At 43.1% G+C, this 27,917-nt stretch overlaps 8 protein-coding genes across 10 annotated transcripts; 4 read left to right on the top strand and 4 right to left on the bottom strand.

Annotated features, from left to right (window-relative positions):
* Window positions 1-363: 363 nt before the first annotated feature.
* On the bottom strand, window positions 364-5,185 carry LOC108604321 (E3 ubiquitin-protein ligase RNF123). Its single transcript, XM_017993744.2, has 11 exons — window positions 4,971-5,185; window positions 4,669-4,915; window positions 4,364-4,509; window positions 3,572-4,312; window positions 3,246-3,528; window positions 2,873-3,188; window positions 2,404-2,813; window positions 2,232-2,345; window positions 1,528-2,178; window positions 867-1,473; window positions 364-810 (listed from the first exon to the last, which is right to left on the bottom strand). Exons 1-11 carry the CDS (start codon window positions 5,132-5,134, stop codon window positions 488-490), a joined length of 4,002 nt encoding a protein of 1,333 aa, XP_017849233.1. The 5' UTR covers window positions 5,135-5,185; the 3' UTR covers window positions 364-487.
* Window positions 5,186-5,583: 398 nt separating this feature from the next.
* On the top strand, window positions 5,584-8,329 carry LOC108604038 (E3 UFM1-protein ligase 1 homolog). The gene is made up of 6 exons (XM_017993297.2): window positions 5,584-5,692; window positions 5,749-6,749; window positions 6,808-7,273; window positions 7,330-7,640; window positions 7,698-8,045; window positions 8,100-8,329. The coding sequence occupies exons 1-6, from the start codon at window positions 5,616-5,618 to the stop codon at window positions 8,240-8,242; spliced, it is 2,346 nt and encodes a 781-aa protein (XP_017848786.1). The 5' UTR covers window positions 5,584-5,615; the 3' UTR covers window positions 8,243-8,329.
* A 69-nt stretch (window positions 8,330-8,398) lies between these two features.
* LOC108604037 (PAX3- and PAX7-binding protein 1) lies at window positions 8,399-12,652 on the bottom strand. Of its 2 annotated transcripts, XM_017993294.1 has the most exons (10): window positions 12,561-12,652; window positions 12,146-12,425; window positions 11,799-12,091; window positions 11,123-11,360; window positions 10,883-11,065; window positions 10,084-10,743; window positions 9,472-10,020; window positions 9,205-9,397; window positions 8,818-9,141; window positions 8,399-8,751 (listed from the first exon to the last, which is right to left on the bottom strand). In XM_017993294.1, exons 2-10 carry the CDS (start codon window positions 12,408-12,410, stop codon window positions 8,700-8,702), a joined length of 2,757 nt encoding a protein of 918 aa, XP_017848783.1. In that variant the 5' UTR covers window positions 12,411-12,425; window positions 12,561-12,652; the 3' UTR covers window positions 8,399-8,699. The 2 variants fall into 2 exon arrangements, with proteins under 2 accessions (XP_017848783.1, XP_017848784.1); XM_017993295.1 differs by lacking the exons at window positions 8,399-8,751; window positions 8,818-9,141; window positions 9,205-9,397; ... (1 more) ...; window positions 10,084-10,743; window positions 10,883-11,065 and having other exon boundaries at window positions 11,206-11,360; window positions 11,794-12,091.
* A 188-nt stretch (window positions 12,653-12,840) lies between these two features.
* Window positions 12,841-14,652, top strand: LOC108603125 (caspase). Its single transcript, XM_017991643.2, has one exon. The coding sequence runs from the start codon at window positions 13,061-13,063 to the stop codon at window positions 14,090-14,092; it is 1,032 nt and encodes a 343-aa protein (XP_017847132.1). The 5' UTR covers window positions 12,841-13,060; the 3' UTR covers window positions 14,093-14,652.
* A 95-nt stretch (window positions 14,653-14,747) lies between these two features.
* On the bottom strand, window positions 14,748-15,983 carry LOC108603127 (electron transfer flavoprotein subunit beta). Of its 2 annotated transcripts, none has more exons than XM_017991645.1 (3): window positions 15,929-15,983; window positions 15,811-15,864; window positions 14,748-15,693 (listed from the first exon to the last, which is right to left on the bottom strand). In XM_017991645.1, exons 2-3 carry the CDS (start codon window positions 15,859-15,861, stop codon window positions 14,983-14,985), a joined length of 762 nt encoding a protein of 253 aa, XP_017847134.1. In that variant the 5' UTR covers window positions 15,862-15,864; window positions 15,929-15,983; the 3' UTR covers window positions 14,748-14,982. The 2 variants fall into 2 exon arrangements, with proteins under 2 accessions (XP_017847134.1, XP_017847136.1); XM_017991647.1 differs by having other exon boundaries at window positions 15,811-15,861; window positions 15,929-15,949.
* Window positions 15,984-16,094: 111 nt separating this feature from the next.
* LOC108603126 (3'(2'),5'-bisphosphate nucleotidase 1) lies at window positions 16,095-17,405 on the top strand. The gene is made up of 2 exons (XM_017991644.2): window positions 16,095-16,712; window positions 16,764-17,405. The coding sequence occupies exons 1-2, from the start codon at window positions 16,334-16,336 to the stop codon at window positions 17,300-17,302; spliced, it is 918 nt and encodes a 305-aa protein (XP_017847133.1). The 5' UTR covers window positions 16,095-16,333; the 3' UTR covers window positions 17,303-17,405.
* A 45-nt stretch (window positions 17,406-17,450) lies between these two features.
* Window positions 17,451-19,810, bottom strand: LOC108603123 (protein claret segregational). The gene is made up of 2 exons (XM_017991642.2): window positions 19,423-19,810; window positions 17,451-19,354 (listed from the first exon to the last, which is right to left on the bottom strand). Exons 1-2 carry the CDS (start codon window positions 19,610-19,612, stop codon window positions 17,469-17,471), a joined length of 2,076 nt encoding a protein of 691 aa, XP_017847131.1. The 5' UTR covers window positions 19,613-19,810; the 3' UTR covers window positions 17,451-17,468.
* Window positions 19,811-20,427: 617 nt separating this feature from the next.
* Window positions 20,428-27,619, top strand: LOC108603122. Its single transcript, XM_017991641.2, has 15 exons — window positions 20,428-20,781; window positions 21,006-21,604; window positions 21,661-22,174; window positions 22,232-22,761; window positions 22,850-23,169; window positions 23,230-23,778; window positions 23,842-24,145; window positions 24,215-24,439; window positions 24,498-24,630; window positions 24,694-24,809; window positions 24,866-25,035; window positions 25,099-25,180; window positions 25,243-25,488; window positions 25,557-25,994; window positions 26,053-27,619. Exons 1-15 carry the CDS (start codon window positions 20,505-20,507, stop codon window positions 27,412-27,414), a joined length of 5,865 nt encoding a protein of 1,954 aa, XP_017847130.1. The 5' UTR covers window positions 20,428-20,504; the 3' UTR covers window positions 27,415-27,619.
* The last annotated feature ends 298 nt before the right edge of the window (window positions 27,620-27,917 follow it).

Below are 27,917 nucleotides of genomic sequence, written 5' to 3'. Positions count from 1 at the left end.
ATGTTTCTCTTAAAATCTATCGTGTTAAATCAACGTATAGTACAATAGTTACAACTTTAAACTGTTTAAAATGTATTTAATTTTATTACTCAGTTGTGAGTTTAAATGCAAACCGAAAGTCTTGTTAATTGAGAACTTACACACATATATCATATTTGTCTATTACATAGAGTATACGCTAAATGTTCTCTTAATCGTTAAGACTATAACTGTGTAAATTGGAGATCATAAATTTATAATTATTATGTGCTAACGTATGTATTCTTTTCATCTAAAATTTATAACAAGCGAATAGCTCTAAATTGCCCTTTAGCATATCACATAGCAAATTATTTAAAGCGTTGCTGCGAAAGAAAACAAAACTTGAAGCATAATTGCACATGCGAATTTGCATTAGAGGTAAACAGTTTGACATGACAACAGATTAAGCATAGCATAGTATAGACAAGAGTTGGTTCCAATCCGGAGTACAGTATGCGGTGGGATCCTAAGCAGCCTCCTCAATGGGCAGCACTAATGGTTGTTCGTCGTTGGAATAGATGACAGTGCCATCCAGCGTTTCGATGGTTTTGATAGTTGTCTTGCAGTAGAAGCACACTTTGGAGTTCATCATGTGCTGCATAATGCAATCACTGCAGGATTGATGCTTGCAGGGCGTAAAGACAGCTGTAATAGGCTTGGCACAACAAATGGGGCACAAAGAGTCCTCCGAAGGCAGTGTTATATCCGAGAGTAGAGTTTGTTTAATGCGCAGGCCTTCGATGAGGCGACGTACATCTTCAACTTCCTCCGTAGACACATGTGTCGGATCTGGCAAAACAATCAAACGTTAAAATTAAATATTACATAACAATCTATTAGCTTACAATCATTCAACGTAAACGAAATAATGGGCGGATCAGCACGTATGCGCTTGGAGTTGTTGAGAAATGGCACACGCACATCATTTGTCAGCGGATCTATGTGCGGACGCGCTGATGGATCAAAATTTCCACGTGGTATTTCCTTCTGCTCCAGCAGCGGCGTGCGTATCTCGCCCAGTGCGAACTCCAATGTGGCAAACTGAAAGCTGGGATCGGTAAGAAAAGCACGTGATATGCGCGTCACCTTTTGGGGTGTCACATTGCTATCGATTTCACCACGCAAAAGTGCTAGCAATATGCCCAAGGCTGCTGTTATAATGGGATAGTGTGTCACAGCATTAAGATCAGCGGAGCACATGTCCACCACAAACTGAAAGCAACCAGGCGGCACCGTAACGCGCGACAGCACTTGACTAATGAGCTGGCAAATGCGATTCAAAAGCAAATCGCTATTGGGACGCGACTCATCGGTGACAATCTCTGGAGCCACTGTTATAATCATTTCCAGGCAGCGCATTAGCGAAACCGTTAGCTCAAAGCACATGGAGCATATTTTTAACTGCTTCGGCTCAAACAGCGTGTTCTCCTGACGTTGAGCAGTGTTTTGTATCTGTGTGGGAATAACATTGTTAGCATCATTATATAGCTATAGACTTTATCTTACCTCTTGCAGCAGTAGAATGAACTCAGAGAACGCCCAGTTCAGCTGACTAAGCACAGAGTTGAGAAAGGTGGTTGCAAAAGGCTCATCCTCGAATAGTTTGGCACCGATTAGACGTTGATAATGCTTGGATGGATTTGCTGGCGCTACATTATGCAGCAGTCCCGTGTGTGTTTCGTTCTTTGAGCGACTGCGACAGAGTCCCTGATAATGCGGCTGGGAGCCACCTTGCCAGACGCTGGGCTGGCGTGAATCCTTGTAGGCATAGCCTTCTCCCATCCAAAAGCGCAATAGCAGCCAATTGCTCTGACCCCAGGCACGATTCTCATACGGACGCAGCAAAGAGCGCACCAATGCGCTTTGAGAACGCTTTGAGGCACGCTCTAGCGCACGGACTCCACATTTGTGGCAGGTAAGTGTGCCCAGGGCCTGCAGCAGCGAATCCTTGCAAGAGGCAAGCACAATGCGCGGATCTGCGGAGTGCTGGCTCAGAAATTCAGCGGCTGCATTTACGCTGCACTCAGCATCAGCCACATCGAATTGAGCTCGCATATCGTGGTAGGTAAAGTCCATAACACTGTCCAACAAAATGGGCAACGTATTAACATAAATCTCAGGCACAAACGTAAACAGGGAACCCATAAGCGAGGCGCTCTACAAAAATGAATATAAATTAATGAGAAATTAAATGAAAGCCGACAGCTTACGGATAAAGTGCGCAGTGTGCGCTCTAGCAGCCAAATCAGCAAATTGCGACGATTATTGCTTAAAGCCACAGCCCGCAGCCAAATTTGTTTTCTCCCCAATGATATGGACCGCGTCTGTAAATAAAGTAAGTATATATCTGGCATACAAGTTAACTGAGAGATCAAAACCTACCGCAAACACATTTTGACGCAGACTAAACTTGGAACGCAACTCAGACATAACATGCTGATGACTATCGTTCATGCAAACAGAAGCGTGCTGCTCTAGAGTCATCAGCTTACGCTCAATATCCTCGCGATAGTATTTGGTCTCCCTGAGCACTTCATTTAGCGTTGCAATCTCATCACGCACGCCGGCAATTTTCACAATATACTTGTGGCCAGCGGTGTAGTAAAATATGATGCTAACGTCCAACAGCTCGCAGATGCTTGTGTCGGATGTAACATTGCCTGGAGCTGCGTCTGGCACTGCTGTGGGTCGCGTGTTAAGAAATTGTGTCATGGGTGGGTTGGCATTACCCTGAGTATGGCCCACTACAGTTACATTGTTGATATTCTCGCCGAGCAGATAGAGTGTAGTGTCTACAAAGTGTGGACAGAGTAAGTTAAATGATAATGTTAATGAGATGAGTCTGCATTACCCATTTCGTTGACACGCATGGCATTGCGCTCATCCTCAAAGATTTGCTGAGTACGATCTACGCCCAAACGTGCATCAATGTCCGCTCGATGAACCTTACGCAGATGCGAAAGCACACCGCCAATGCGATCAAAGTGCATATAATCATAAGTACCATCTACGAAATAATCTGGATTCACTTCAACTGTGTTGTTGGGCAGCTCATCCTTAAAGAGCTGACGCACTTGGTCAACGAGTATGCAGACAAATGCCAGCGCGACTGGTGCATCCAGCGGATGTTGAATGCTTGATTGCATAAAGAAAAACGCATGAAATGGCTGCAAAAATTAAATTTTAGTTATACAATTGGGTGTTCTTAAAATCAATTTACTTACGCGTTGCTCCATGCTTAGATCAATGACATAACGACGTAATTTGGCAATGAATAGCTTACGACTCGAAGGACTTTCACTGCTGCCGTCTGTGTTGATCATGAGCGTATTGACAAAGTCCTTTTGTGAGGTATACAGCATATCTGTGACCTTGCGCAGCTTTTCAGCCACATGTAAATATTTATCTTTAGGTCCATCAATCCCCTCCGTCCAGACTTGGTTGTCCGGCAGCAATTGCTCCATTATATAGAACTCCGGCGGATGTATGTAGAGAAAGAAAGCAAGGCTAAATTAAAATTATGTATATTGGTTCTGAAGTTAATGCTCACCAGTGTTTCTTAAAGAGCTTGCCCTCGAGCAGATACTTGCGCGTCTGCTCATGCAGACAGAGACAGTGCAGCATATTTAGCGCTTGGCGATGACTTTCGTAGTCCAGGCCTTGTACGGTGTGTGTGTAGGTGCCCAAGAGCGTATTAACCAGCTTGCGCAGTACAAACTTTATCTCATCGGCCTCCATAAAGTTCCAAAACAGGGAAAGTAAGCCCATAAGTGAGCTATGTGGATTTTCTTTCTCGGCAGCCAAACTTGTCATGCGGGAAATGCGTGCCAAGAGTACGTCCTCAATTATATATGGATCAAATATCTCATTTGTGAAACGCTCAATAAGCATTGTTGCAAATATGCAGTAGACTGTCTTTTTGGTGGATACGCGTACCTCAGCAGAAGAGTCCAGTGTCGATCGCCCCTGAGCAGTATAATGCGCAAAAATGCCGGCCAAATTGATGAGGTAATCAAGCAGCAAGTTTGAGCGTCGCAGCTTAAGTATGGGACGTGCCATGAGAGGCTGATAGCCAGGCACAGGATATACAAATGGACGATTGCCAAAATTTGCCTCCACGCCCTGCGTATAGCCCAATGATATGGCCGGAAAAAAGGTAATGCTTGGCCCTTTTTGGATTTTGTCAAAGGCCACGCCCATTGATCGCCCATTGCGATAGTATTCTATAGTCTCGCGGTCCACATCAATGGTAACGCCAATAATATCACCAATTTGCCACTTGTCACCATATCTAGAGAATATAGACTTATACATTTGTTGCTTATTTAAATCATCTACTTACTTTTTAGTCGAAATATGCCAGATTTGCTGCTTACTGCCGTCGTACCCATAGCTACACTTTGTATCTCCCACGCCGCTATTCTCATTGAATACACAACTGCCCGATGCCCAGCCAATTTGCATGACGCCTTTAGTGTGCAGGTGAACCTGGAAGCACGAACAGTTGTCTAGAATAATGTTTTATGCGCACGTGCAACCCAACCCCCCTAGCTGGCAGACAGTTCAATGTCATTGACCTTCGATAAGTCCAACAACCACTAGTGGCCCCCACACCCACACACATCGAATTGTCTGCGTGACGATTACCTCATACATCCAGCGGCCTCCGTAGACGCAACAATTTGCGCGCACTGAATTGAAACTGCCTTGGGAGCGCAAGGCCAGCCTGTCTGTTGAGACGCGCACAGTTGTCGTATAATCAACATCGAATATGGCCAGTTCTGGGCCAATGCGCGACTCCGTTTCCACATAAAGTTGTCGAATTTCCTCATTGCTGTCGGTTTGTATCTGCTGGAACTTGTCATCGAGCCAGTGCTTTACAATGGTCATTTGTCTGCACGGCAAACGAGAGTGAGGGAATGTGTTAGAGCCAAGCTTATGTTACTTACTTGGACACGGAGAGGTCATCCACTTTAGCCCTCCGCACGTCCGGCACAGTAGAACAATTCCCACCGTCCAATTCATCGTCCAACTCTGAATTATAGTTCTCCTGACTCAAGTACTCGAATATATCCTCGTTAAACACTTTCACGAATAATTTTGATATCGACATCTCGGCATTAATAATAATACCACATTAATTTTCATTGCATACTTTTCGGTCTTGGCCTACTACACCTGTTCAGAGAAAGTAATAACGAAAGCAAAACAAAAAACCTTACATTTGCGTCAGTGTTGCCAGGTGCGCCCTCATAACTAGATCTGAGTAAAAATTAGCTTTAAAAAGCCAGCCACCACTTTAATTAGCTATATTTTTTATACTATTGTTTGTACATAACTTATAATAATTTGCAGTTACGAATATATTAATTACTACAATAAATCAGTTGATTGAAAACTTGAAAAGGAATTCCACAACAAATGTGGTGGATCTAGCTTAAGGTTAGCTAATCTGGCAGAACTGATTTACGTAAAGTATAGCTTGATAGCTGGTCACACTAAGCATTTGTACCTCTCGCTCGCACCTATTAACGTGGCATTGTCATTGTTATTGTAAATTAAACAGTAAATATTTAATTATAATTTAATTTATAATGGCAAGCGAATGGGACGAAATTAAGAGATTGGCAGCTGACTTCCAAAAGGCTCAGCTAACATCCACGTTGCAAAAGTAAGTTAATGACAAGTCCCTTGTATTGGTTTGAATTAAAATCAATTTCCAATTAGACTGTCTGAACGCAATTGCATCGAAATCGTAACACTGCTGTTGGAGAAGGAGCTGCTAGAGGTTGTGTTTACCAACGATGGCAAAGAATATATCACTCCGGATCACTTGGAGCGTGAGATTCAAGATGAGCTGTACGCTAACGGCGGCAGAGCCAATTTGGTGGAGGTGAGCAAAACGTTGAACGTGGATCTATCTCGCATAGTAGATCTGGCAGAACGCATAGCTGCAGATAATCCTCAAATACACCTTATGCTGGGCCAACTCATCGATGAGGACTATATTACGCATATAGCACAGGAGATCAACGAGAAACTGGCACAACGTGGTGAAATTTCCATATCGGACCTGACGTCACAATTCGATTTGCCCTCAGACTTTTTACAACACAATGTGGTTGAAAAGCATTTAGGCAAGATAATCAAGGGCCGTCAGGATGCTGCTAATCCACGCATTTTCTTCACCCAAGCCTACATTCAGCGTTGCAAGGCGAAGATTCGCGGCGCATTAGCCGCCATTACAAGACCCACAAATGTAGCTGTAATCTTGACACAAATCAATGTTCAAGAAAAGATTTTCCATTCGCTGATTGATGAAATTTCTCCAGCTGGTCAGTTGACTTCCAAGCAAACAAATGCTCAGTATGTTCCGCATATTTATGCCAAAAGTCAGTCAGACTGGGTTAGTTCCTTCTACAAGCAAAATAGCTTTCTGGAGTATGAAGCCATTAACAAACTAGGCATTTCGGATGCTAAATCCTATATACGCAAGCAATTTCCCAATGAAGAGTTTCTATTCCTCAAGCGTGTGGCGCTCGGTGCGCAACTGATTGATCTGACCGTAGTGTCCGCGCTCAATGAATGCAATGCAACTAAACAGTACCTGGACCTATCCACAGTTTTGCCGTCTAATTTATCAGAGGAAGACATTCAAGAGGTTTTTGATGCAGTTATGGCGCAAAAGCATTGCAATCCAAGCCATTTTGTTTATCTGGATAGCATTGGTAAGTTAAAATAAACAAGATTTTATGACTTAACAGACTTTTATCAATCGTATCGCAGTCTTTTCGCAGGCGTATCTAACGCAGCTTGTGCACACATGTCAGGACATGGCACAAGCACATGCTAAAGCAGCTGTGGACACGGGTGTATATCAGCAATATATTGTGGACAAAACCTTAGCTCAAAAGGGCAACAACACGGGAGCTGCGCACGATGCTGACGATGATAAGCTGGATAAACGTGATGAACGTAGGAAAAAGGCAGCATCTGGCAAGGCAGGCGGAGGCGCTCAGGGACGTGAAACTAAAACAAAGTCCACCAAGAAACATCAGCGTGGACGTGCCGCTGCTCACAATGACAGCGATAACGAAGATGAAGCAATGCAAACATCTGCAGGCAATTCGCGCAAATCGGCTAAGACCTTAGATCTTGTCAAAGAAGCTGATATTATAAAGCAGATTAAGGCCACGCTTGAAGAGGAGGGCCTGGAGCATCTTGCGGCGTCTATTGCCGGAATCTATGTAAAGTAAGTATTATGAGCAGCTCCATAAATAAGCTTGCTAAGCTTTGTTTCCGTTGTAGTCAACTGAATCAGGCTGCCTTGGTCAAAGCCCAGGAGCTGTATGAGGCAACGCCGCAAACAAACCGTCGTCAGACCCATGCTGCCATACAAGAGCGTGTCAACACGCTACTTGTAGACATACGTCTATATGAAAAGGGTCTGAAGCTATTTTCGGCTGATACACAAGCACAGCTGGTCAAGTACTTGCTTAAGTCGCTGGGAAACGATATTTGCAATGAACTAACGCTGTATGTGGCAGCTGAGTGCAGTCTAACCGTCAAATCAACAAATCTGAATGTTGATCAACGCATTAAACTCATACAGGAGTGCGGTAAGTACTAAAAAGTACTTTACTAACTTGAGTAATATTAAATTAAATTTATTATAGATGCACAATACCGTGCTGCATTGGTGGAACAAAACAAAGCTTTGAACAAAACAATTGAAGACTTTGAGATAGCAACGGAGGCTGTGTTAAAAGATTGCAGCATGATTGTCAAAAAAGCGGACAAGAAAAAGGATCGTTTATTGATACTTGATCATAAGGATAAACTACTGCAACAACTACAGGAATGCAATGAACCAGCTTTAGTTTTGCATTTGGCTGCTCTTATACTCTTTACTACCATTACTGGATGCATTTTACATGCATCTGGTAAATTTGTATCCTCCATTCTGCAACATTTGCGGCCCACGCTAAATGAAACACAAAATGCGCTTCTAGTGCGTTATCACGGTATGTCCACTAAAATATTAAAAGTTTATAAAATGTAACTATTATTTCTTCTAGATCTGGTTTTACAATTGCTGCAACAATCATCGGCTGAAAGCGCTGAATCAAAGTCAGTTAATGAACAACTGACAACGCTTCAAACACAGATTCTTGAATTGGCCCAAAACTATTCACGAGCCTCTGTCTCAAAGGCTGATTAAGTTACAATCCTAAATTTCAAATTTATATTCTCTCGAGTCGCATAAATTGGTAATGGTCTGCAATAAACTATTTGAATTGTTGAGTATTGTATAAATAATTTAAAAATTGTTTTTTTTATTCCAATTCTTGTTTCTAAAATACTATCAATAAAATTACAAATAAGTCGTTGTTTTTTATCACTTTAATGCTACTCATAACGAAGCGTAGTCCAGATATTTTCATCTAACTTTTGTCTTTTTGAGCGTGAAATTTCCGCAAATTCAATTTGTTGTGAAATTTAGTGCTGTTCATTAAACTGAGTATGATTTAAAAAAAAAACAAACGTATTTATTTGCTTCTCCGTCTTTTAGCAGCAGCAATTGTTTCACGTTGCATATACAAAATTTAGAAACCGATCATTTAGCTAATGTTTATAGTAATAAATACAAATCAAGCTTAATGTAAATTGCATGTACTTTATAAGCTGTGAAGTCTTTGTAGTATTTGCTTGGCCCTATCGCAGGATTCCCTATTACAGAAAAAAGGTAAGCATTATGATCAAGATCATGTCATTCGCAAATATTTAAATACTTACATGTATACTGGATTGTTAGGATTGCAGCTTTCTAAGATTTGTTTAATGTACCCAATGAACAGTTCCAAATTCTTAAGTGTTTCACTATTGGGCAGCAACCAAACTGTAGGCAGGGTATTCACAACAATGTACGCTTTGTTAATTGCATCATTCGGTGTGCAAACGCGCATAGCTAATAGCAGATAACGATTCAGCAGTGCTCCAATGGCCAATTCGCGCAAAGCAGCATCTGCCAGTATACCCTGCCAACTAAGAAAATTTCTAAACAGTTTGAGCCCACTGCAAAACTGGCGTTGGAAGAATGATCCTTTGGCCTCTTGCACCCTATTCGGTAAATAAATTTTAAATTAATTCATGCTATATTTATAAACTTTTATTTATACTTACTGCTTGGGAAAAATGGGTATAAACACATCGTTTTCAAGAGCCAGACGCATACGATCCAATATAGATTCAAATAGCTTTCGCAGCTGCTTGTTGCTGCCGTTAAGTGGCAATTCCCTGCTCAGGCGATTAATAAAGCCAACAAGACGCAAAGTCTGCGTAGTAGATAATGGATCCCAACATTCTGTCACTAGAGCTAAACAAAGAAGAGAAAACAGTATACAAGTTTTAAATGACAGCTGATTGCTTGCCAATATAATCTGCACTCACAATTGACTTTAGGGAGCACAATCTTTTCAATAAGCAATGGCACTAAATTTAGATCGGGGTCTTGCTTTAGTGTCTCAACAGTTTCGTTTGCCTCACTAGCATAAAGCATACAGGCCTGATACCATTGCGTTGTCTCAATGTCTGTGTACTCTTGATGCAGCGGAGACCATAGTAACAGCTCATATCGTACCAAAGGTGCTAACAATTTGGGCAGACAGAGACTAACGAACGCATCCTGATACGAGCTCATATCTGTTTTGCGCCAAGCATAAAATTTAACTAATATCAGATCGATTTTATAGAAATCATCGTTAACATCTTCAAAAATTTCGGCAGACTGTGCTTCGATTTGTGCTACGGCCGCAACACATTGCTCCTGTTGTTGATCTGGAATTTCATCATCGCTGGACATTCCATCTAGATGTGAAGATAACAAATCGTTCCGCTCACGCTCACAGCGTCTTCGTGTGCGTCGACCTTCCCGTTCAGCTGCACGGCGTACTTGTTCCTCATACTCTGCTGTACGGCGTGGAGCCGTTGCAACCGCTTCTGCAAAGTGAATTCAAAATATAAATAAATATAATTAAAATTAAAAGTATGTAAGCAGCATACTTGACGCTTCGGCCATTTCTTTGGCCTGATCGCGCACATCCTGACGCCGCCTATTGACCAAATAGCGCTGACTCTTGCCATAGTGCAGCAGCGCACGCTTCTCCAGCTCATTGATTGAAGGCGATTTGGCCGCCAGGCAATCCACAAAGTCAATTACGTAGCACTTGACTTCCTGATAGAACTTATATTTAGCTGCCGCTGTAGGTGCATTCTGTTCACACTCGAGTTGTTGTAACTTTAATGCCTTGAGCTCAGTTGTAATACGTGCTATGCTGGCATTGTGTTCCTCGTTGCGTTCCTGCAATTCACTAAGCCGTGCTCTTATGGCTTCGCGCATTTCCAGCGGTGTGCGCAGTGACGTCGGCTTGGCCTCTTTCCTTGGCTTGGCCAAACTCGATCGCATTACAGATGACAAAGTGCTATTTCTGTTTCTGTCTATAGCGGTTTTTGCATACGCCTGCTCCAGCAGCGTCGACGTTGACTGTATTGGTGCGTCTTCCAGTTCCATTGGCCCACCACTACTGGGAGCTGCTGGTTTGATCATAAAGCGTGAGAGCACTGTTTCATGCTGGGCATGCACCAATTGGGCTCCAGTGACGCCTTTGCGTATCTGCTGATTTTCCCACTCGTGCATTTCACGTTCGGAATCATCATCGGTTACTAAATAATCAATAAATGAACAACAATTAACAAATGCTTGGCATATGCCGTTAACTACATAAATGCTATGGCGTGCAATCGTGCAGCCGCCATCTTTCAGACACTGTGCATTGTTATATGTCCAGTGACAACTACATACAATCATTCTCAACAGCATAGAACTGTTCACGACGCTCTTCGCGCTCCTTGCGACCAGTTATATCGCTCATGTCTACGCGCTCCTCATCATCCGATTGATCCCCTTCGATGTCTTCACGTGGCAGTCTTATGCTCAATTTGGGTGTCTCTTTGGGCTCTTCAACTGGTATGAAATCGGCCGAGCCTATATAAAAGATGATTAATACTAATTGTTATATTGACAAAGGCTCTACAATCGTACCCTGCTCCCTGGCACGTTGTCTGCGTTTGCGTGCGGCGTGTATCATGGCGGCATCTGGTATTGAGCCGCTTTCCAACATTTGTTTCAAGTGCTCTGGCTTGGAGAAGCGATGATGTCGCGTATTATCACTGTGCGCATCGTTAGTTGGCTCCTCATCGCTCATGTCATCGCGACCAGCGCATAGTGCGGCACGACCATTGAGCACAGCTTCAGGGGTCTCCGATTTCTTGACCACCAGCTAGTTTTTAGGGAGCAAACGTAAACCATATATTATTGCATGAATTAATACGTGAAATTTGGTAAATATTACAACAAGCATGCTATACAGCTCCAGATATTGTTTCCAATATGCAATTAATATTAAATTTCTCGAGCTTTATAATAGACTTGCAAGCAAAACGTGCACAAGTTAATTGCTTAACTGGATTATTATTGTTATAAATGAATATAGCTAAACATTATTGTTGCGAATATAATTCATGGCTGCTTCATAATTTGTTGTTGCAGTTTTAATAGCCAATTATAAGAGGCGCAAGAATAATAACATTTTCCCCATAAATATATACATACGTCGAATGTGTTAGTATGCATATAATTATTTTTGAGTTCATGTCTTTTGTTTGTATATCGTAAAAAATGGTTCTGTTGTAGGAAAATTGAATAATAATAACCTTACCACAAAGTCGTCTGTGCGTATTTCGGTTTGGATCATATCATTATCACACTTTTTACTTTTACTCTGTACGCTCGCATTGTCGCTTGCGCTGGACGCACTTTTATATCTACTAGAACTAGCACTGGCAGTGGACGACTCTAAATGCTGTGTACTACCATTATCATAGCCGCCGTTGTTTCCATACATTTCCCCACGCTCCTCACGCTTTTTCTTGCGCCGTTCCTTATCCAGCAGCCGCATAACTTTCTTGCTGTGCGAAGATTTGCGCACTTGAAATATCTCGCCATCGTCCTCTGTGTAAAATCAAATCAATAAAACATTTTAGCAACATTTTTTCGCGCACTTACCATCATCTGCAAAACTGAGCAAAGCCTTGGGCTTGTGCTGAGCACCGCCAGTTGTTATTCCATTGTCGTCGGGTTGCCGCAAACTCTTTTTGTTTTTATCCTTATCCCGCTTGCCGGTCGCTATACATATTAGTGGTGCAGGAGGGGGTGTCGGCATTTCATCACCATCTCCATCCCCATCCCCGTCAATGCCCACATTTTCATCGTCGGCATTGCTAGAGAATACGCGACGTTGTATTTTTTTGGGCTTTCGAAATAGTGACATCGTATTTGATTAAATCTGCATATTTTGGTAAAAGCGTAACAACTAAAATGTAGTCAACTGAGTATTTCAATGCAGCGCACAAACTTGCTTTATTGGAGTTCTAGTTTGTGTTGCCGCTTGATATTATCATTATCAGCGAATTACACTTACCCTGCTTTTGATATGTCTTTCCGTAAGTTTATATTTAAATTATTGTAGCGTTTTACTTGAGTTTACTAAAAATTCTTGCAAAAAAGTTTTTCACTCTCTTCTTCTTTTATATTTTTAACATTCGCACCGAATTGGATAAAGTTTCACGATAGAAATGCTTATCGAGCATAACACACAATTAATATGTGAGTATCAAAATGCCAATCTTATATAGTATCGATAAACATCGACTGTCGATTGGTACAAGAAGCGCTCAAGCATTTGCCATCTCTGGAAAAAACAACAAACAAAAGACTTGCAAAAACAACTGTGGCTGCAGTTTGAAACTCAGAAACGCGTTGTTTTCCTTTGTTGCTAGACCTATAATCGCATAGCATAGCATATTATCGGTAACATTTTTGAAACAAGGCGATTGAAGTGAAAATATTTGATAATATACAGTTTACCTGGACATTAAACCAGTTGTGTGACTCATCAAAATTACAAAGGCAATTATTGCAATGGCCGCCAAGAACAACAGCAACAATGAAATTGAGTCTACGGACCAGGTTGGCATACGTCGTGCCGTTGAGGTAGCTACAAATACAGACGATTCTACTGATGCCTTTGGTTCAGTTGGTGGCAGCAACGGCCCTACTACCAGCGCAGGCTATCACAATAACAGTTATGGCAGTGGCGCCATCGGCCAGTTGGCCTCCAATGGCTACAGCTCCTCCAGCTATCAAAAGTATATAGCCAAAATGGTAACAGATCGTCATGCAGCTGAGTATAATATGCGTCACAAAAATCGTGGCATGGCATTGATCTTCAATCACGAGCATTTTGATGTGCCCACGCTCAAGTCACGCGCTGGCACCAATGTGGACTGTGAGAATCTATCGCGTGTGCTCAAGCAGATGGATTTTGATGTGACAGTCCACAAGGACTGCCGCTACAAGGAGATTTTGCGCACAGTGGAGTATGCAGCATCGCAAAATCATGAGGACAGCGACTGTATATTGGTGGCCATTCTTTCGCATGGTGAAATGGGTTACATATATGCAAAGGATATGCAGTACAAGCTGGACAATATTTGGAGTCACTTTACTGCCAATCACTGCCCAACGCTTGCCGGTAAACCCAAACTATTTTTCATTCAAGCCTGCCAAGGTGATCGGCTGGATGCGGGCGTCACCATGCAGCGCGGACGCACCGAAACTGATGGCGACTCTTCCATGAGCTACAAAATACCCATACATGCGGACTTTCTCATTGCCTACTCCACCATACCGGGATTCTACTCGTGGCGTAATACCACACGTGGCAGTTGGTTTATGCAGAGCCTGTGTGCCGAGCTGGCCGCCAATGGCAAACGCCTGGACATGCTCACTCTCCTTACGTTTGTCTGCCAACGTGTTGCCGTTGACTTTGAGTCCTGCACTCCAGATACACCCGAAATGCATCAGCAGAAGCAAATACCCTGCATTACTACAATGCTAACACGCATTCTGCTCTTCAACGATAAACAAAAGGCCCCGGCTGGTCGGGCCTGATGGTCTTGGTTATGGAGCTGACTAACCAAACGATTTTTATACTCTATTAAGCTATAAATGCTCTTAAACTTTTTTCATATTTTTATAGTATTCTATAAGCATAAAGCGGCATTTATGACCACCGAACCTGCCAGCACTATCGATCTTGTCCATAGCATAAGTGTAGTTTACAGTAACCGTTCACTAATTCAAAACTTTTAAATTTATTTCAAAATTATTTCCTATTAATGCTATTTAAATTAGAGGTATTCCTGAATTGCTTGTGATTTTAGAAATATTTCCCATTGTGATCAATTATGCCATTTACAAAGACTAAAAAATTCGTAATCTATACCATTTATACATTTATATTTGTTTAAAACTTTTAATTAGATTAGTATGCACGTTAGCGAACGGCGACTGTATGTCTACATAATTTTTACTACTATTCAGCATATATATACTTTTTATGTCACAACTATTTATCCAAAGTAATTTAGACAATATAGCAACGTTTTGTATTGCAAATAAAGCGCATGTACAACTGAAAAAAAAAAAAAACACGACCTTCCGCTCTGACCTGTTCGTATCGAATAAGAACTATATATGGTATATACTCTGCTGATTTGGAAAACTCAAGTTGAGCGACGTGCTCTGTAATAGGCATAGACGGATATTTGCGGAAAAGGCATCAGTTAGTAGCTGACCCTCAAATTTATTCTTAAAGGCTTGACATGTTAGATTCCAAATCGACATTTAATTTCACTTTGGGGTTTTACTTGGCAATCAATCTCTAGAGGCTAAATAAATGCACGTTTCTGATAATTTCAACTAAAACATGTTATAAAAAAAACGTAGAATTTTTGCTCACAATTATTGTTTTTTTGTTTTCGCTGAAGTTAGCGCTTAGCTTAGATATGTCCACCCTCTTTGAGCTTGGCCACCAACGCATCCACATCGGCTACTGTAGCGCCCGCTTGACGTACTGGTGGATCCTCCACGGAGACAACCTCAATGCGCGGTGTGGTATCCACACCCAAATCTTTGGGTGTCATCTTTTTCAGAGGCTTCTTCTTAGCCTTCATGATGTTAGGCAACGTGGCATAACGTGGAGTGTTCAAACGCAAATCAGCACTTAGCACTGCTGGCATTTTGGTTTTAATTGTCTCCAAGCCGCCGTCGATTTCACGCACAATCGTCAAGCCCGCATCCGTCTTTTCTACCTTGTTGCAGAACGTGCCTTGAGGCCAGTCCAATACAGCGGCTGTCATCTGAGCGGTTTGATTGGCGTCATCATCGATAGCCTGCTTGCCCAATATAACCAGGTCGGCCTTCTCGTCCAATGCCAGCTTGGCAAGTATTTTGGACACATGCAGTGGCTGCAGTAGCTCGTACTCCGCCGCAGACACCTCAACATGCACACCGCGATCCGCGCCCATAGCTAGAGCAGTGCGTATCACTTCCTGCGATTGTGTTGGACCAACAGACACAGCTATAATCTCGCTAGCCAGTTTCTTCTCCTTTAGCTTCACAGCCTCCTCGACGGCAATCTCATCGAAGGGGTTCATGGAGTGCTTGACACCCTGGGTAACGACGCCATTCTTCTCTGGCTTCACTCGAACCTGAATTCCAAAACAGGAGACAGACAGCAATTAAAACTAATCAAAAAGATTACGCAAAACAAGCGCAACAAGTGATAAGAAGAAGAGAACACAGCTGCAAAGGGCTGCGTGGTTTACCTTGACAGCATAATCAATAACACGCTTTACTCCAACCAGCACACGCGCCATCTTCTAAATAATGCAAATATTATAATATTTTTATAATTAATTGCACCGCAATGCAAATGGCACTTACGACTTAACCAGCAGAAATTGTCTAATTTGGTAGTGGGGGTGGTCCAAAGGTTGTTAGTGTTGCCAGACTTTATAATAAGCCGACTACCAGCAGTATGCTGTTCATAAAAAGAGACGAAACTTAAGCAAAATTAATCATTTAAGCACAGTAGTGCTATTCTTGTGCATATATTTTTCTTTTATTGTAGTTTTAGCAAACTAGCTAAATTTATTTATGAAGCTAACCAGCTAAAGCAGATGCCGCTAATATTTGCTCGCAAAATTGTTTTAGCTGCATACCAAGCTTAGGCGCGATAAGAACAGCTGATTAGATATTTTCGGTGCATCGTAAGTGAAAGCATAGGCGGCCGTTAGTGTTTAGATACGTTACAAATTCACCATTCCAACTTTCACACGCATTTACAAAATGAGTGCTACCAGTCCACTTGTAATGCGAGTGCTCGCTCTGTCCCTAAATACCGCTAAAAGAGCCGGCGGTATTATACGTGATGTACTTAATAAAGGTGATCTTGGCATAGTGGATAAGGGTGTGAATGATCCACAAACTGAGGCGGATCGTTCTGCGCAACGCTGTATCATTGCTTCACTGAATAGACAATTTCCCAGCATTAAGATAATTGGCGAAGAAGGTGGATCCGATTTGAATGTGTGTGATGATTGGTTGGTCAAAGAATTCGACGAAACGCTGGTGCAGCAGAGCTGCCCGATAGCATGGCGTGATGCTCAGCCCGAAGATTTTGTTATATGGGTGGATCCACTAGATGGCACAGCGGAGTTCACCAAAGGTAAGAATTATGCTTAACTTGAACAATTAAATATCTAAATTGCTTTTGTAGGCTTTGTGGAGCACGTAACTGTGCTAATTGGCATAGCCATCAAGAATACTGCTGTGGGCGGCATTATACATCAGCCTTTTTACAAACAGGCAAACGGTGAACTGGGACGCACCATTTGGGGACTTAAAGGACTTGGAACAGGTGGTTTTACCTCAAAAGCAGCGCCAGCTGAAGAATTTATTATAACTACTACACGCTCGCATTCGAACGCGCTGCATCAGCAGGCCGTAGATGCATTCAATGCCACCAATGTGATTAAAGTGGGTGGCGCCGGCTACAAGGTACTGCAGTTACTAGAGGGCAAGGCACATGCCTATGTATTTGCCACGCCCGGGTGCAAAAAATGGGACACCTGCGCACCTGAGGCTGTGCTAGAGGCAGAGGGCGGCAGCCTAACTAACATCAATGGCGAGCACTACGAATATCATGCCGCTGTCGAGCATGTGAATCGACGTGGTGTGCTCGCCAGCATGAACCAGAAACACGAACAGTTGGTGGATAAGATACCACTAGCCGTACGAGAGGCAGTAGGCAAATAGTTGGGCTTTACAATTTACTGATGTTTATTAGTTGATTATAGCGCTAAAGTAAACAAATACATAAATAAAGTTATAACAGTGGGAAAAACGTTGCAGCAAGCTGCCTCTTTAGAAAGAATTTCAGACTAAAAACAAATGTGGAGCATGTAAAAATTGTTATATCTGTTTACTTTTCGCAGCTGCTGTTGTTGCTGGCGCTGGAGCTGTTTAGATAACGATTTCGTTTGGCTTTGGCCATTTTGCACGAGTTGACGGAGGCTGCAAAGCGCAGAGACTTGACTGACTCTTGGAAGCAGTCCTGAAATGGCGACACATTAATGAACATCAATGTTTTTGAATTACCACCCAGCGCGGGCATTAGTAGATGTGTTAGTTTGGAGTTGCGATAGGGTATGTGATCTTGTTTCTGCAACAGCGCCAATATAACATTTGTCAGCTCAGATAGCGAGCGATTAATATTCTTAGTTTCGGTCATGCGTATGCTGGTCTTTGGGGACTCCGAACCGGCTAAGTCCACCAAATTAATAGAGCCCACTGACATCTCCTGTTTGCCAGCATGTGTGCCAATAAGCTCCAGCTTGGTAACTGCATGCGAACGCGACGAGCGCTCATTACCTACTGTGGAAGCTGTAGCACGATTCATTTTGGCTGCCTGCATAAGCTGACGCAAATGATTAGGATCTGTGACAGTTTCCTCGGTTATATTGGATACATAGATATCATTTTTTCCGGCATTCTTCGCCATGCGTATTTCCATATCTTTTTGCTCGTTGCTTAACAGATCGTAGAGCACTTCATTGTAAATTTCCAGAAATGTGGCCTTAATTACATATTCCCAGCCCAAATTGCGATAGTTTTTAATTGAATCGAAAAGCAAGTCCACAGTACGTGGTATGACTCCTGAATTATCCGGCACGCCATCCATTGTATAAGTCTTGCCACTACCTGTCTGTCCATAGGCAAAGATGCATATATTGTACCCATCTAAAGCAGATTGTATAAGCGGCGCGACCATTTCAAATATGTCCGTCTGGGTGCATTGCGGGTGAAACACCTGATCGAAGCTGAAGATCTGCTGACCGCTGCCTTTGTTGCGTGACTGTGCATCCAGACTTTGCAGCTCCACTGTAGCCTCGTCATGATAGCTCCAGCTGCAACACATACGTCCCATCTCTGTGTCCAGTGGTGGGCGCACACGACAAAAGACACGTATATTGCCACGCAAGTCCATAACCGTATTGTGAAGCTCCTTGCGCTCCATGTTCGACTGGAAGAGCTGTTCGCGACAGGTGGTTAGATCATTGTTCAACTGCTCGTTGCTGATCATCAGCTGCTCATTGCGTTCGCGTAGCTCTTGCACCTCGACGGACAGCGCAGCGTGCTGTGTCTCAACTTCCTTATGTACGGTCTGTAGTTTACTGAGCTCGTCTTTTGTTATTCCTAGACTAGTGGTAATTGCCTCAATTTTGCTGATTTGCTGATTCACCTGACGCTTCAGACATTCCCGATCGGTTTCCACATTTGATAGCTTCCTTTCAGTTTCGATAAGCTTGTTTTGGGTTTCTTCTAGCTGCGCTGGCATCGATTCTAGCTCACCCATGTCCTCTATTTGTTTTTCATACTTGGTTTTCAGCGACTTGTGCTTCTCTAGTAAATCATGAAAGCGCGCTTTAAAATCGTATGGTGCAATTCGCTTTGCTGGAGGTCCGCTAGCTGCTCCTGGCTTTGCTTTATTAACACCCGTTGCAGCTACTCTGGCCAAGGGACGTGATGCCGTTGTGTTTGAACTTGATGCTACTGTTGGACCGCCTGCGACTGTACGTTTTACAGCTGTAGCAAGAGGACGTGAAGCGGCGCGTCCGGTTGCTGCGCTTGAGTTTGTTGTATTATTACCAAGCCTGGTCAATTTGGATGGTATGGTGGGTAAAGTAGGGGCGCCGCGTTTCATAGTCTGGCGCATCTCATTAATATCGCAGGCAGAGCGACTGCGACGCAGCTTGTGGCGATTGAGAAAAGCAAGAGGCTTTGATGGCTCCGGTGAAGCTGCACGCGCTGTATTAAAATACATTTCTTTTATTATTCACAATCTTTAGTTTCTCTTCACTTATTTGTCAACTTACCTCTCGCTGCAGCCCCAACTCCATTCCGCGGTAATATATTTTGTATATTGCCTATATCTCTCGACAACGGCGGCTGAGTCAAATTTGCATTGGAGGTTCCAGGTCCCTTAATGCGATCTGAGGGAAGTATTGGTTTGATTGCTGGCGTTGGCTTTTTTATTGTCGAGGGTTTTGGTAGACGAGATTCCATAATGAATAAAATTTATGCGTTTTGCAAATGTATTTCGTGTAAACACTAATTTGTTGAACATCAAAGACAAGCGTCGCTTCTGTCATTGGCGCCGTTAGTTTTGATTTCAGAGTGCTGCCATATGAATAGCGCTGCCAGACCATTGCAGCTGACTATCGATATTTTGTGTTTTACACACTGGAAAGTAAATATGCTTTGTTTGTGTAGCAAATGTTTTTCATAAATTACTGGCATACACAAAATACAACTTATAAAATTAGTTTGCATAGAATTTTCATTTGGTATCAAACAATAAGCGATTTTCTATTAGAAGTTATTGAGAATGTTACCCAATACTACATTTAACTATAAATCGCGCGAAATTTAAACTTATGGTTTATGAAAAATTCATCATATATCAAACTCAAATAATAAGAATGAATTAAATACAGATGTTTTGGTTACATTTCAATTAAACTTTTTCAATTGTTACAAACAGGGCAACACACAGTCATCCATGCACGGCTGCATGTATGTATGTGTATGTTTCACATGTAGTGTTGGCAGATTAGCTTTTTTCGGGCTATCTAGTGTATTTGAAAATGTAAGAGCTTATAAGATTTTCAAATAGCCTATAAGCACACATATTGCAAATATTTAAGTTTATATAGCGAAGCTTAGCAATAAATGTTTTCTTGACTATAATGGTCGGCAATGTCAAAATTAAGTTCTCTTCCTTTTGGACATAAATATGTAGCTTGTTTTTCAGCATATCTTTTTTTATAGTTTTAGCTTATTTGAACGCTCAATACCTGGCAACACTGATTGCAAGTGTAATAAAATAAAAGTTTGATTTGCGCAGGAAAAAGGCTTTAATTAAGAAGGTCCGCCAGCGACCGAAATTCATCAAGTAATGGCGGTGAATTCGCATTCCGATCTCAAGGACTTGCATATTTTTGAGTTGCGTCCGCTAATAACAAATTTTAGCTGTAAGCTCTCTGCTGTCACTGTCTCGCCGTACGATGAAAAGCAATTCCTGTGCCTGGTCAGCGAGGAGAATGATATTGTACTGCGTTATATCAATAACGCGGGCCAAGAGGTGTTTAAGATGATCTCCTGGTTTCGACGCAGCAACCGTGTTATACATGATGTGTGCTTTGATCCTGCGGGTACTTGGCTGCTTGTGCTGTGTAAGTATGTGAGCCTGTGGGTGTGGAGGAACAGAGATAGAGAGTGGTGTGGGCATGGCGACATAGTAAGCATAAAATAACTTTCTTGCATTGGGTGGGGAAGTGCCCAAGTAAAGCTACAGAGTTGACTGTTAATGTACATGTGTGTGTGTGTTGCCATTATTGATTTTCTTTGATTACTACTCATACCAATGTGCCTACTCTGCTTGGACTTGTATCAACAGGTTTCGATAATACGCTGCATATTCTACCCGCGCTATCATTGGTGGACAGGACACACAATCTGGCCGCCTCGTCGCTATACAGCATGACACAGATAACATCCTACATAATACCGTTTGTTGGGCCACACGAATGTCCTAATTCAAAGCTGTGTCCTAATCATTCAACAATGTTAAGCGAGACACTGGAGGAGCAAGCGGATCAGATGGCGGATAACCTAGAGCATATTAGGCTAGATAAAGAGGCTGACAATATTGAAGCAGAAGCTTTGGGGCAAGACTTGCCCGATTATATGCTAGCAAATGGCCCTGAGGCTGCTGCAACTGCCGAGCACGAACACATGGCAGATGCGACGGGCAACAGTCAAGTGATGGCCAGCTCATTTATGGCTTCAAAAACCTGCCCCTATCCTCTGTCAGTAGTGTGGTGGAAAACGTACCAGGGCTTAAATCGCGCCATAATTGGTTACTCCGATGGCTCCATCTGCTTTGTTGGTCTCAGTCCCAATTGCCCAATGATTGCCAGCACAACCATACAGAGCGGCTCCGTAGTGCGCTTAACAATATGCAAGGACAATACTTTCGATGGCGTCATGTTGCTAGTAAGCTACAAAAACTAATAAAATTCAGACAAGAGTGTAATTAATTTTCCTTTCAGATTACCTCATCGCTGAAGGAGCAGTTTAAGCTGCTGCTTGAGCAAAAGGCCATCTCGTATGTGTATCCTGGCGATAGCTCACCCACGACACGTGAGGGTGCCTGGCAAATAGTTATGTCTGTACATGCAAAGCAACAGACTGGTGTCTCCAATGAAGCACGCCAAAGCAACAGTTCCGATCCGGCCTCGGACAGCAGTCAGCTAGATGAAGATGTCTTTGCGCCAGCCGGCAGTGAAGATGTGGCGCCCACAACACAAACAGCAACAGTGGTGGCAACTACGCCGGAGCTGCTCGCAGCGGATAGTGAGGACAATGCGTGTACGCCAGCAGCTCCACCCGCGGTTAGCGAAAATGCAGGTATGCGTTTTCAACAGCAACAGCTGGGAGTCAATAGCTTCGATGGCATATTGCCCGCCACGCGTGCACGCCTAGCGTCACTCAAAAGTTTGGGCTCCAAAAAGCTTCAGGCCATCAAGATGCGCCTGTCTGACCAACGACAAAAGTTTGATGAATGTAAGCCCTTAAACATATGGTATAACAGAAATATTGATTAGTTTTAGCTACTTGCAGTTATGCCTGACAACCATATGGGTTCGTTTGCTATTATGGACTCGCCTTCGGTAACACCAGAGCCGCTGGGAAATACCAATGGATCCCACTATACAATACAGAATCTGCGCAGCACTTACCTCTTGAGCGCCTTACATAGCAGTAGCTGCAGTTTAACGGTGCATAGCATTGATATAAATCTGAAGCCGTTGTTCTTATACAAAATACCCAAACACTGTGTGGACATCCTGATTAGCTCCAATATACTCTACAGCATACAATATGTAAATCTAAATAGTGGCAATGATACAGCCAGCTCAACGGCTACGGCACCTTCTTCGCTGGAGGAGCCACTGCTGGCGAATACTGAGAAAGAAAGCCTTGATGCCGACTCGGAAAAAGTGGAAGCTAACACGACTAACAAAAGTGATGATACCAGCGCAACGACGAGCGCATCGAGTATGGATCACAGCGATATGCCCAGTAATGCCATCAATGCTGTTAGCATTATCAGCAGCGCAATGGCCTCGCAGCATGCCACCGAAGATAATGTAAGAGTGCCCTAACAGGCGCTACCGCCACAAGATTAACATTTAATGTTAGAATTACTTACGCCATATCTGCCTCTTTCTATTATAGAAATTCAATCAGCAAGCACAGTTGGCGCTCTTTCGCTTTGAACACGAGACAGTCCTGCATCTCTATCAAATGGCACAGTTTCGTGCGGACAATAATGGGACAGTTCAATTGGAGGCGCTAAGCAAAGAGGAAAAGGCCAAGGCATTTGAGTTGAAGGACATACACACACCAATGGACTATGTGCAGTTTTATGAGTCCGTTGATGTTAGCAGCGAATACTCACTGCGCCAAATGGAAATAATGCAGGCAGAGTTTCCCAAAATCAATTACGATCCTTGCTACGTTATAACCAACAAAAATGTCTACACTATACAGCTAAAGTGAGTACGCAGCTATATGTGCAGTTGCGGATAGCTAATAGTTAATCTTATTATTTACAGAAAGGCGCCATTCGAGTTGTTCTTAGATGCAGCGTTGATCAGCGAATGGAATCAATGCCGCGATTTTTGCAATACATTTGATTTATCATTTGAGCACTGCATTGAATTCGCTGGCGATTATTTGCTGCGTCGCAAAAAGATTACACAGGCGCTCATTACGTATAATGTGGCGAGGGTGAAGCCCATACGCACTGCTCTCAAGCTGGCCATGTATGGCCATACGTTTCCACTGATGCAGCTCTGTGCCATGGCACTCAAATGCAGCTATATATTGCGCACCCGTTACTTTTGTCATACACTGTTGAAGGGCCTATTGCCAGACATTACGTATCGTCATTCGGAGGATGTGCGTGAGATTTTGCCGCTGATTGAGAAGGATAAGAGTGCGGTGGTTAATTCTGGCGAAAGCTGCAGCGATTATCTTTATGGCGTGGATGAATCAATAAGCGCGCTGCAAATGTCGCCATCATCACAGTTTCATTTGGCCAATTTGCTGCTCATAACGCTGGCCGAGAAGGCTGTCAACGATAAGAACTATTTGCCTTTGTGGTGAGTGCAAGTGAACTTTTCAGATTTGTATAAGTCGAAACTAATTTTGCTTGAAAATTATAGGAACTTTTTGGTAACGAATAGCAAGTATCACACCAATATGACCAGCATTGTGCTTTGCCAGAGCGGTCTGTTCTCAGCTGCAGTTATATTGGCCAAAATGCGTGGCGTTTGCCTTGATACATTCAATGCCTTGGTAAGCGTTGTGGCTCAGGAATTTGGCTGGTACAATGAGTTAAACGTTTGTCTGTACAATCTAAGCGAGTGCTTATTTATGGAAACAATAACTTACTTGCCATATGTGGCAATGGAATTCTTCTGTTTTATACAAAACAAGCTGGAGCACATACGACCCTGTGTGTTGCAGGTGAGCCCCCAGCGCTAATGCTCAGAAAAAAACAAATATAACTAATTTATATATTTCTTTTAACTGCAGCGTCTTTCCAAGCAATTGAATCCCTTTGCTGCTGCACTGCGTCCTATTATTTCACACAGCAGCAGCTCCAGTGCTAATGAAAAATATGCGCATCTTTTTGAATTCTGTAAATATCTAATCGAAACCTATTTGGCCGTGCTTATACATTTGGAATCGCAGCGCGTCAAACACGACGCCATCATAAATGCTCTATCGAATTTTCGCATAAACTATGAAGACAATCAGGCAAGTAGCTCTGCTGCTTTAATAAATATTTATTGTAACTGTTTTAATGTGCTTGCAGTTTGCTATTGAGAGTTCACGCTTCAAGCCCATCTCAGCGGGTTGTGCCTATGGCGCCTGCGTTGTGGACGGCGTTGCTTATTTCTGGGGCTCCAGCGGCGTGCCCCTATGTTACAGCGCTCAAAAATCTACAGGTACGATTGGCTTGCTTTAAATTAAATCGAGTTTAAATTGCTAAGTGGTTTCGTACATTACAGAGCCACCGGAGCCAGCTTATGCGGTAAAGACCTTGGAGCTGCTCTCACAGCTAAACCTGGAGGTGCATGCCATAAAGTGTGGCAGGCAGCACACGCTTATACTGACCAATAATGGCGTAGGTTGTGCATTGCAAAACGCTGAGCGCTAGTTTAATGTGTATTCCATTTATAGCTGTATGCCATGGGCAACAATAATCTATGCCAATTGGGCATTGGTCAGCATATGCAAATGGCGCTGCAGCCGATGCTGTTAACGGCGCTGGATGGCATGAACATTACCATGCTTGAGGCTGGACAATATCATAATGCTGCCGTAGCGGATGGCAAGCTCTATATGTGGGGGTAAGTCAGAAGCAACAAAAGTAAAAGTAATATAATTTTAAAATAAATTTATTTAATATTTAGCTGGGGCATCTATGGCCAATTGGGCAACGGAAGCCCGGAGAATCTAGCTACACCCACTCTAGTCAGTTTTTTTAAGTACAAGGTGTGTATTAAATAATTACCACAATTTGCATTTTATTTATATATTTGCCTGGCGAATTTCAGAAAATTTTACAAATAAGTCTGGGACATGCTCATAGCTTGGTGCTGTGCCAGGTTCAGAGAAATAATTATACTCCGGCTACTAATGACAGTGTAAATGAACTGTACGTCTTTGGCTCCAATCATTTTGGGCAGCTGGGCATTGGCTGCGATGAGCAAGGACAAACGGAGAGTAAAACGAGTTTACCACTACGCCTCGAGTTGAGCGACTGCAGCATAAGACTGATACATACGAAATTTTTTACAAACGTAAGTTGTTAGTTGTTGCTAGACTTAGACATTTCGCTCTGCAATATTAAGGCTTTTCGCATTTGTAGCTAGCTGTAGATGAGCAGGAGCGCATGTATACTTGGGGCAGCTCACCGCAGGCTTTACGCCTCGCCAACCAAATCAAACGTCGCGCCAATGCCAAGCAGAAGCAGGAGGAAATGCAGCAGCGTGAGATGCTAAGCAAGCGTTTGGAGGAGACACTGCTTCCGCCAGCAAACAATCATAGCAACTTGGTGGAGCCGAGCACATCTTATGCAGCCGTGCTGGCGGGGGCTGTGCCCAAGTCTAATGCAGAAACCAAAGATAATCCACTTGATTCAGCGAAATCAGATGCCAGCGATGTAATTAACGCCACACTGACAGCCAACATTGCAGCTTCGGCGTCTGTAGCAGTGCAAACAATGCAACCAAGCGAACCAGATCCATCGGAGCATATGACGCCACATTTGGTGGATACCAGCGAGGTGGCCGGACAAATTTTACAAGTAAGCGCATCAAGCCTTGCAACACACATTTTATTTTATATTTCTTGTTTTTTTATAGATCTCCAGCGGTTTGTTTCATTACGCGCTTATATCCTCCACTTGCACGTTGTACACCTGGGGCAAGAACCTGGAGCATCAATTGGGCACTGAGGATAAGGATCGACGTACTGTACTCAAGCCCTCGCCCATTGACAGCATTGAGCGGCCCATGTATGTGGATTGCGGTGCTGATTTTACGCTTGTCATGACCACCGATCATGTTGTCAAGGCCTTTGGCGGTAACTCCAATGGCCAGTGCGGACGCGACTTGGGCGCCAGCTTAGACCGCATGCGTCAACGCGTCGTTTGTTTGCCCACCACCAAGCGTCTGATGCGTTTCGAGAGTCAATGCGTTGAGGCGCCTGTGGAGATAAATTTGCCGCGGCCGCGTATACGGCTGGATCAGGAGCCAGTGCGTTATTTAAAGGTAATGCCGCCATATCAGCCGCACTTTTTGCAGCAGGCAAACATTAGCTTCGATCAAGGATACGCAGCCACACCTAACTACAAGTCTAGCAGCGATCAGGCCGGCACCGGTCAGGATTCGGATGATTTGCTAAGCAGTTTGGAGAATTTGAGCCACAACGATGGCAGCTACTCGTACAATATTGCGCAGCCGGGTGGTGATGCCAACAGTTCGCTAGACATGGACTACTCGCCCGAGGAGCAAAGCTATGTGCAATTGCCGAATCAGACGCCAGCTGCAACGGCAACCGCTAATGTTGCTGCTGCTTTGCTGGGCGAGGATGATGACATCAGCAGCTGTACACGCAGCTCCGAGGCTACAGATGTGGCTGCAATGCAGCCGCTGCGTCATTATATACACTATTGCCTATATGCGTTTCATGGACTCTATAATCCGGACAAGATTAGCGAGTGCGCGCGTGTGCATCGCAATGAGTATCGCATACGCATTTGCATGCTCAACTTTCGCTTCGTGGAGGCATTTCAGCTGTGCCTGCATAGCTGCGACACCGCACAACGCACGCTTAAGCTGTTTGAGTACTTCAGTAAGGATACGGGCTATGTGCCGCTCAAGCGTCCGGATCTCAAGCATTTGATTTATCACATGTGTCTACACTTTATGGAGCGCAAGTTTGATATGCTGGACTGCGAGCGCTTCTTTATGAGCGACTTGGACTACTATTTGCTGGAGCTTGCGTATGTCTTTTATTTCAACAACAACAATTCAACGCTGGAGCAGAATCTCAATCAGAAGTTCAAGCTGCTGATTGCAGCGACGGACAGCAATCAGTCCGACACCCAGGCGCTGCTGCAGGACACCGATGCCATTTTTGATAGCTTTAGTGTTAAGTTCAAGACGTTACTATGCCAGCGTCTGCTCAGCTATTGTGAGTCCGATGCGAATGCCAGCAATTAGCATTGGCTTGCCCAGGGAGATCTATGGGTCTTGCTTTGAGTTTGTTTTTGTTGAAATGTTTGTCGTGTTTTCATTTATTCCCGCAATGTATGTGTGTTTTTTTTTTAATTTGTTGCAAGTTCCAGCACATAACCAAATATCAGTTAAGACGTTCAGTTTTCAACAATACTAAAGTAAATATATATACTAACATACAAAATATTATTGTCCACAATTCTTTACATCATTGTTGTTTGCAGTTTTAGGCTGCGCATATATTTATACGAAATAGCTTTAACAGCGCTGTTATTTATAAAAGAATACATTATTTAAGGCAAACGAATTGTTTAAAGAATTTAATTTTTGTAGTGCATTGTTTGCTATTGGCTTTATACGCTTTATTTTTTGTTTACTTAATAAAAATATTTACAATTTACATACATATATAAATATAGCTGTAAATGTGTATACTCAGAACACAAGTAACTACTTATATAAAAACACTATGGTCGATCACGATTAGA

Source organism: Drosophila busckii, chromosome 3R, assembly GCF_011750605.1.
Source record: "Drosophila busckii strain San Diego stock center, stock number 13000-0081.31 chromosome 3R, ASM1175060v1, whole genome shotgun sequence".
In the NCBI taxonomy this organism is placed as follows: Eukaryota; Metazoa; Arthropoda; class Insecta; order Diptera; family Drosophilidae; genus Drosophila; species Drosophila busckii.
Note: the sequence above shows the minus strand (reverse complement) of the source record. Positions and strands in the feature narration are given on the sequence as shown.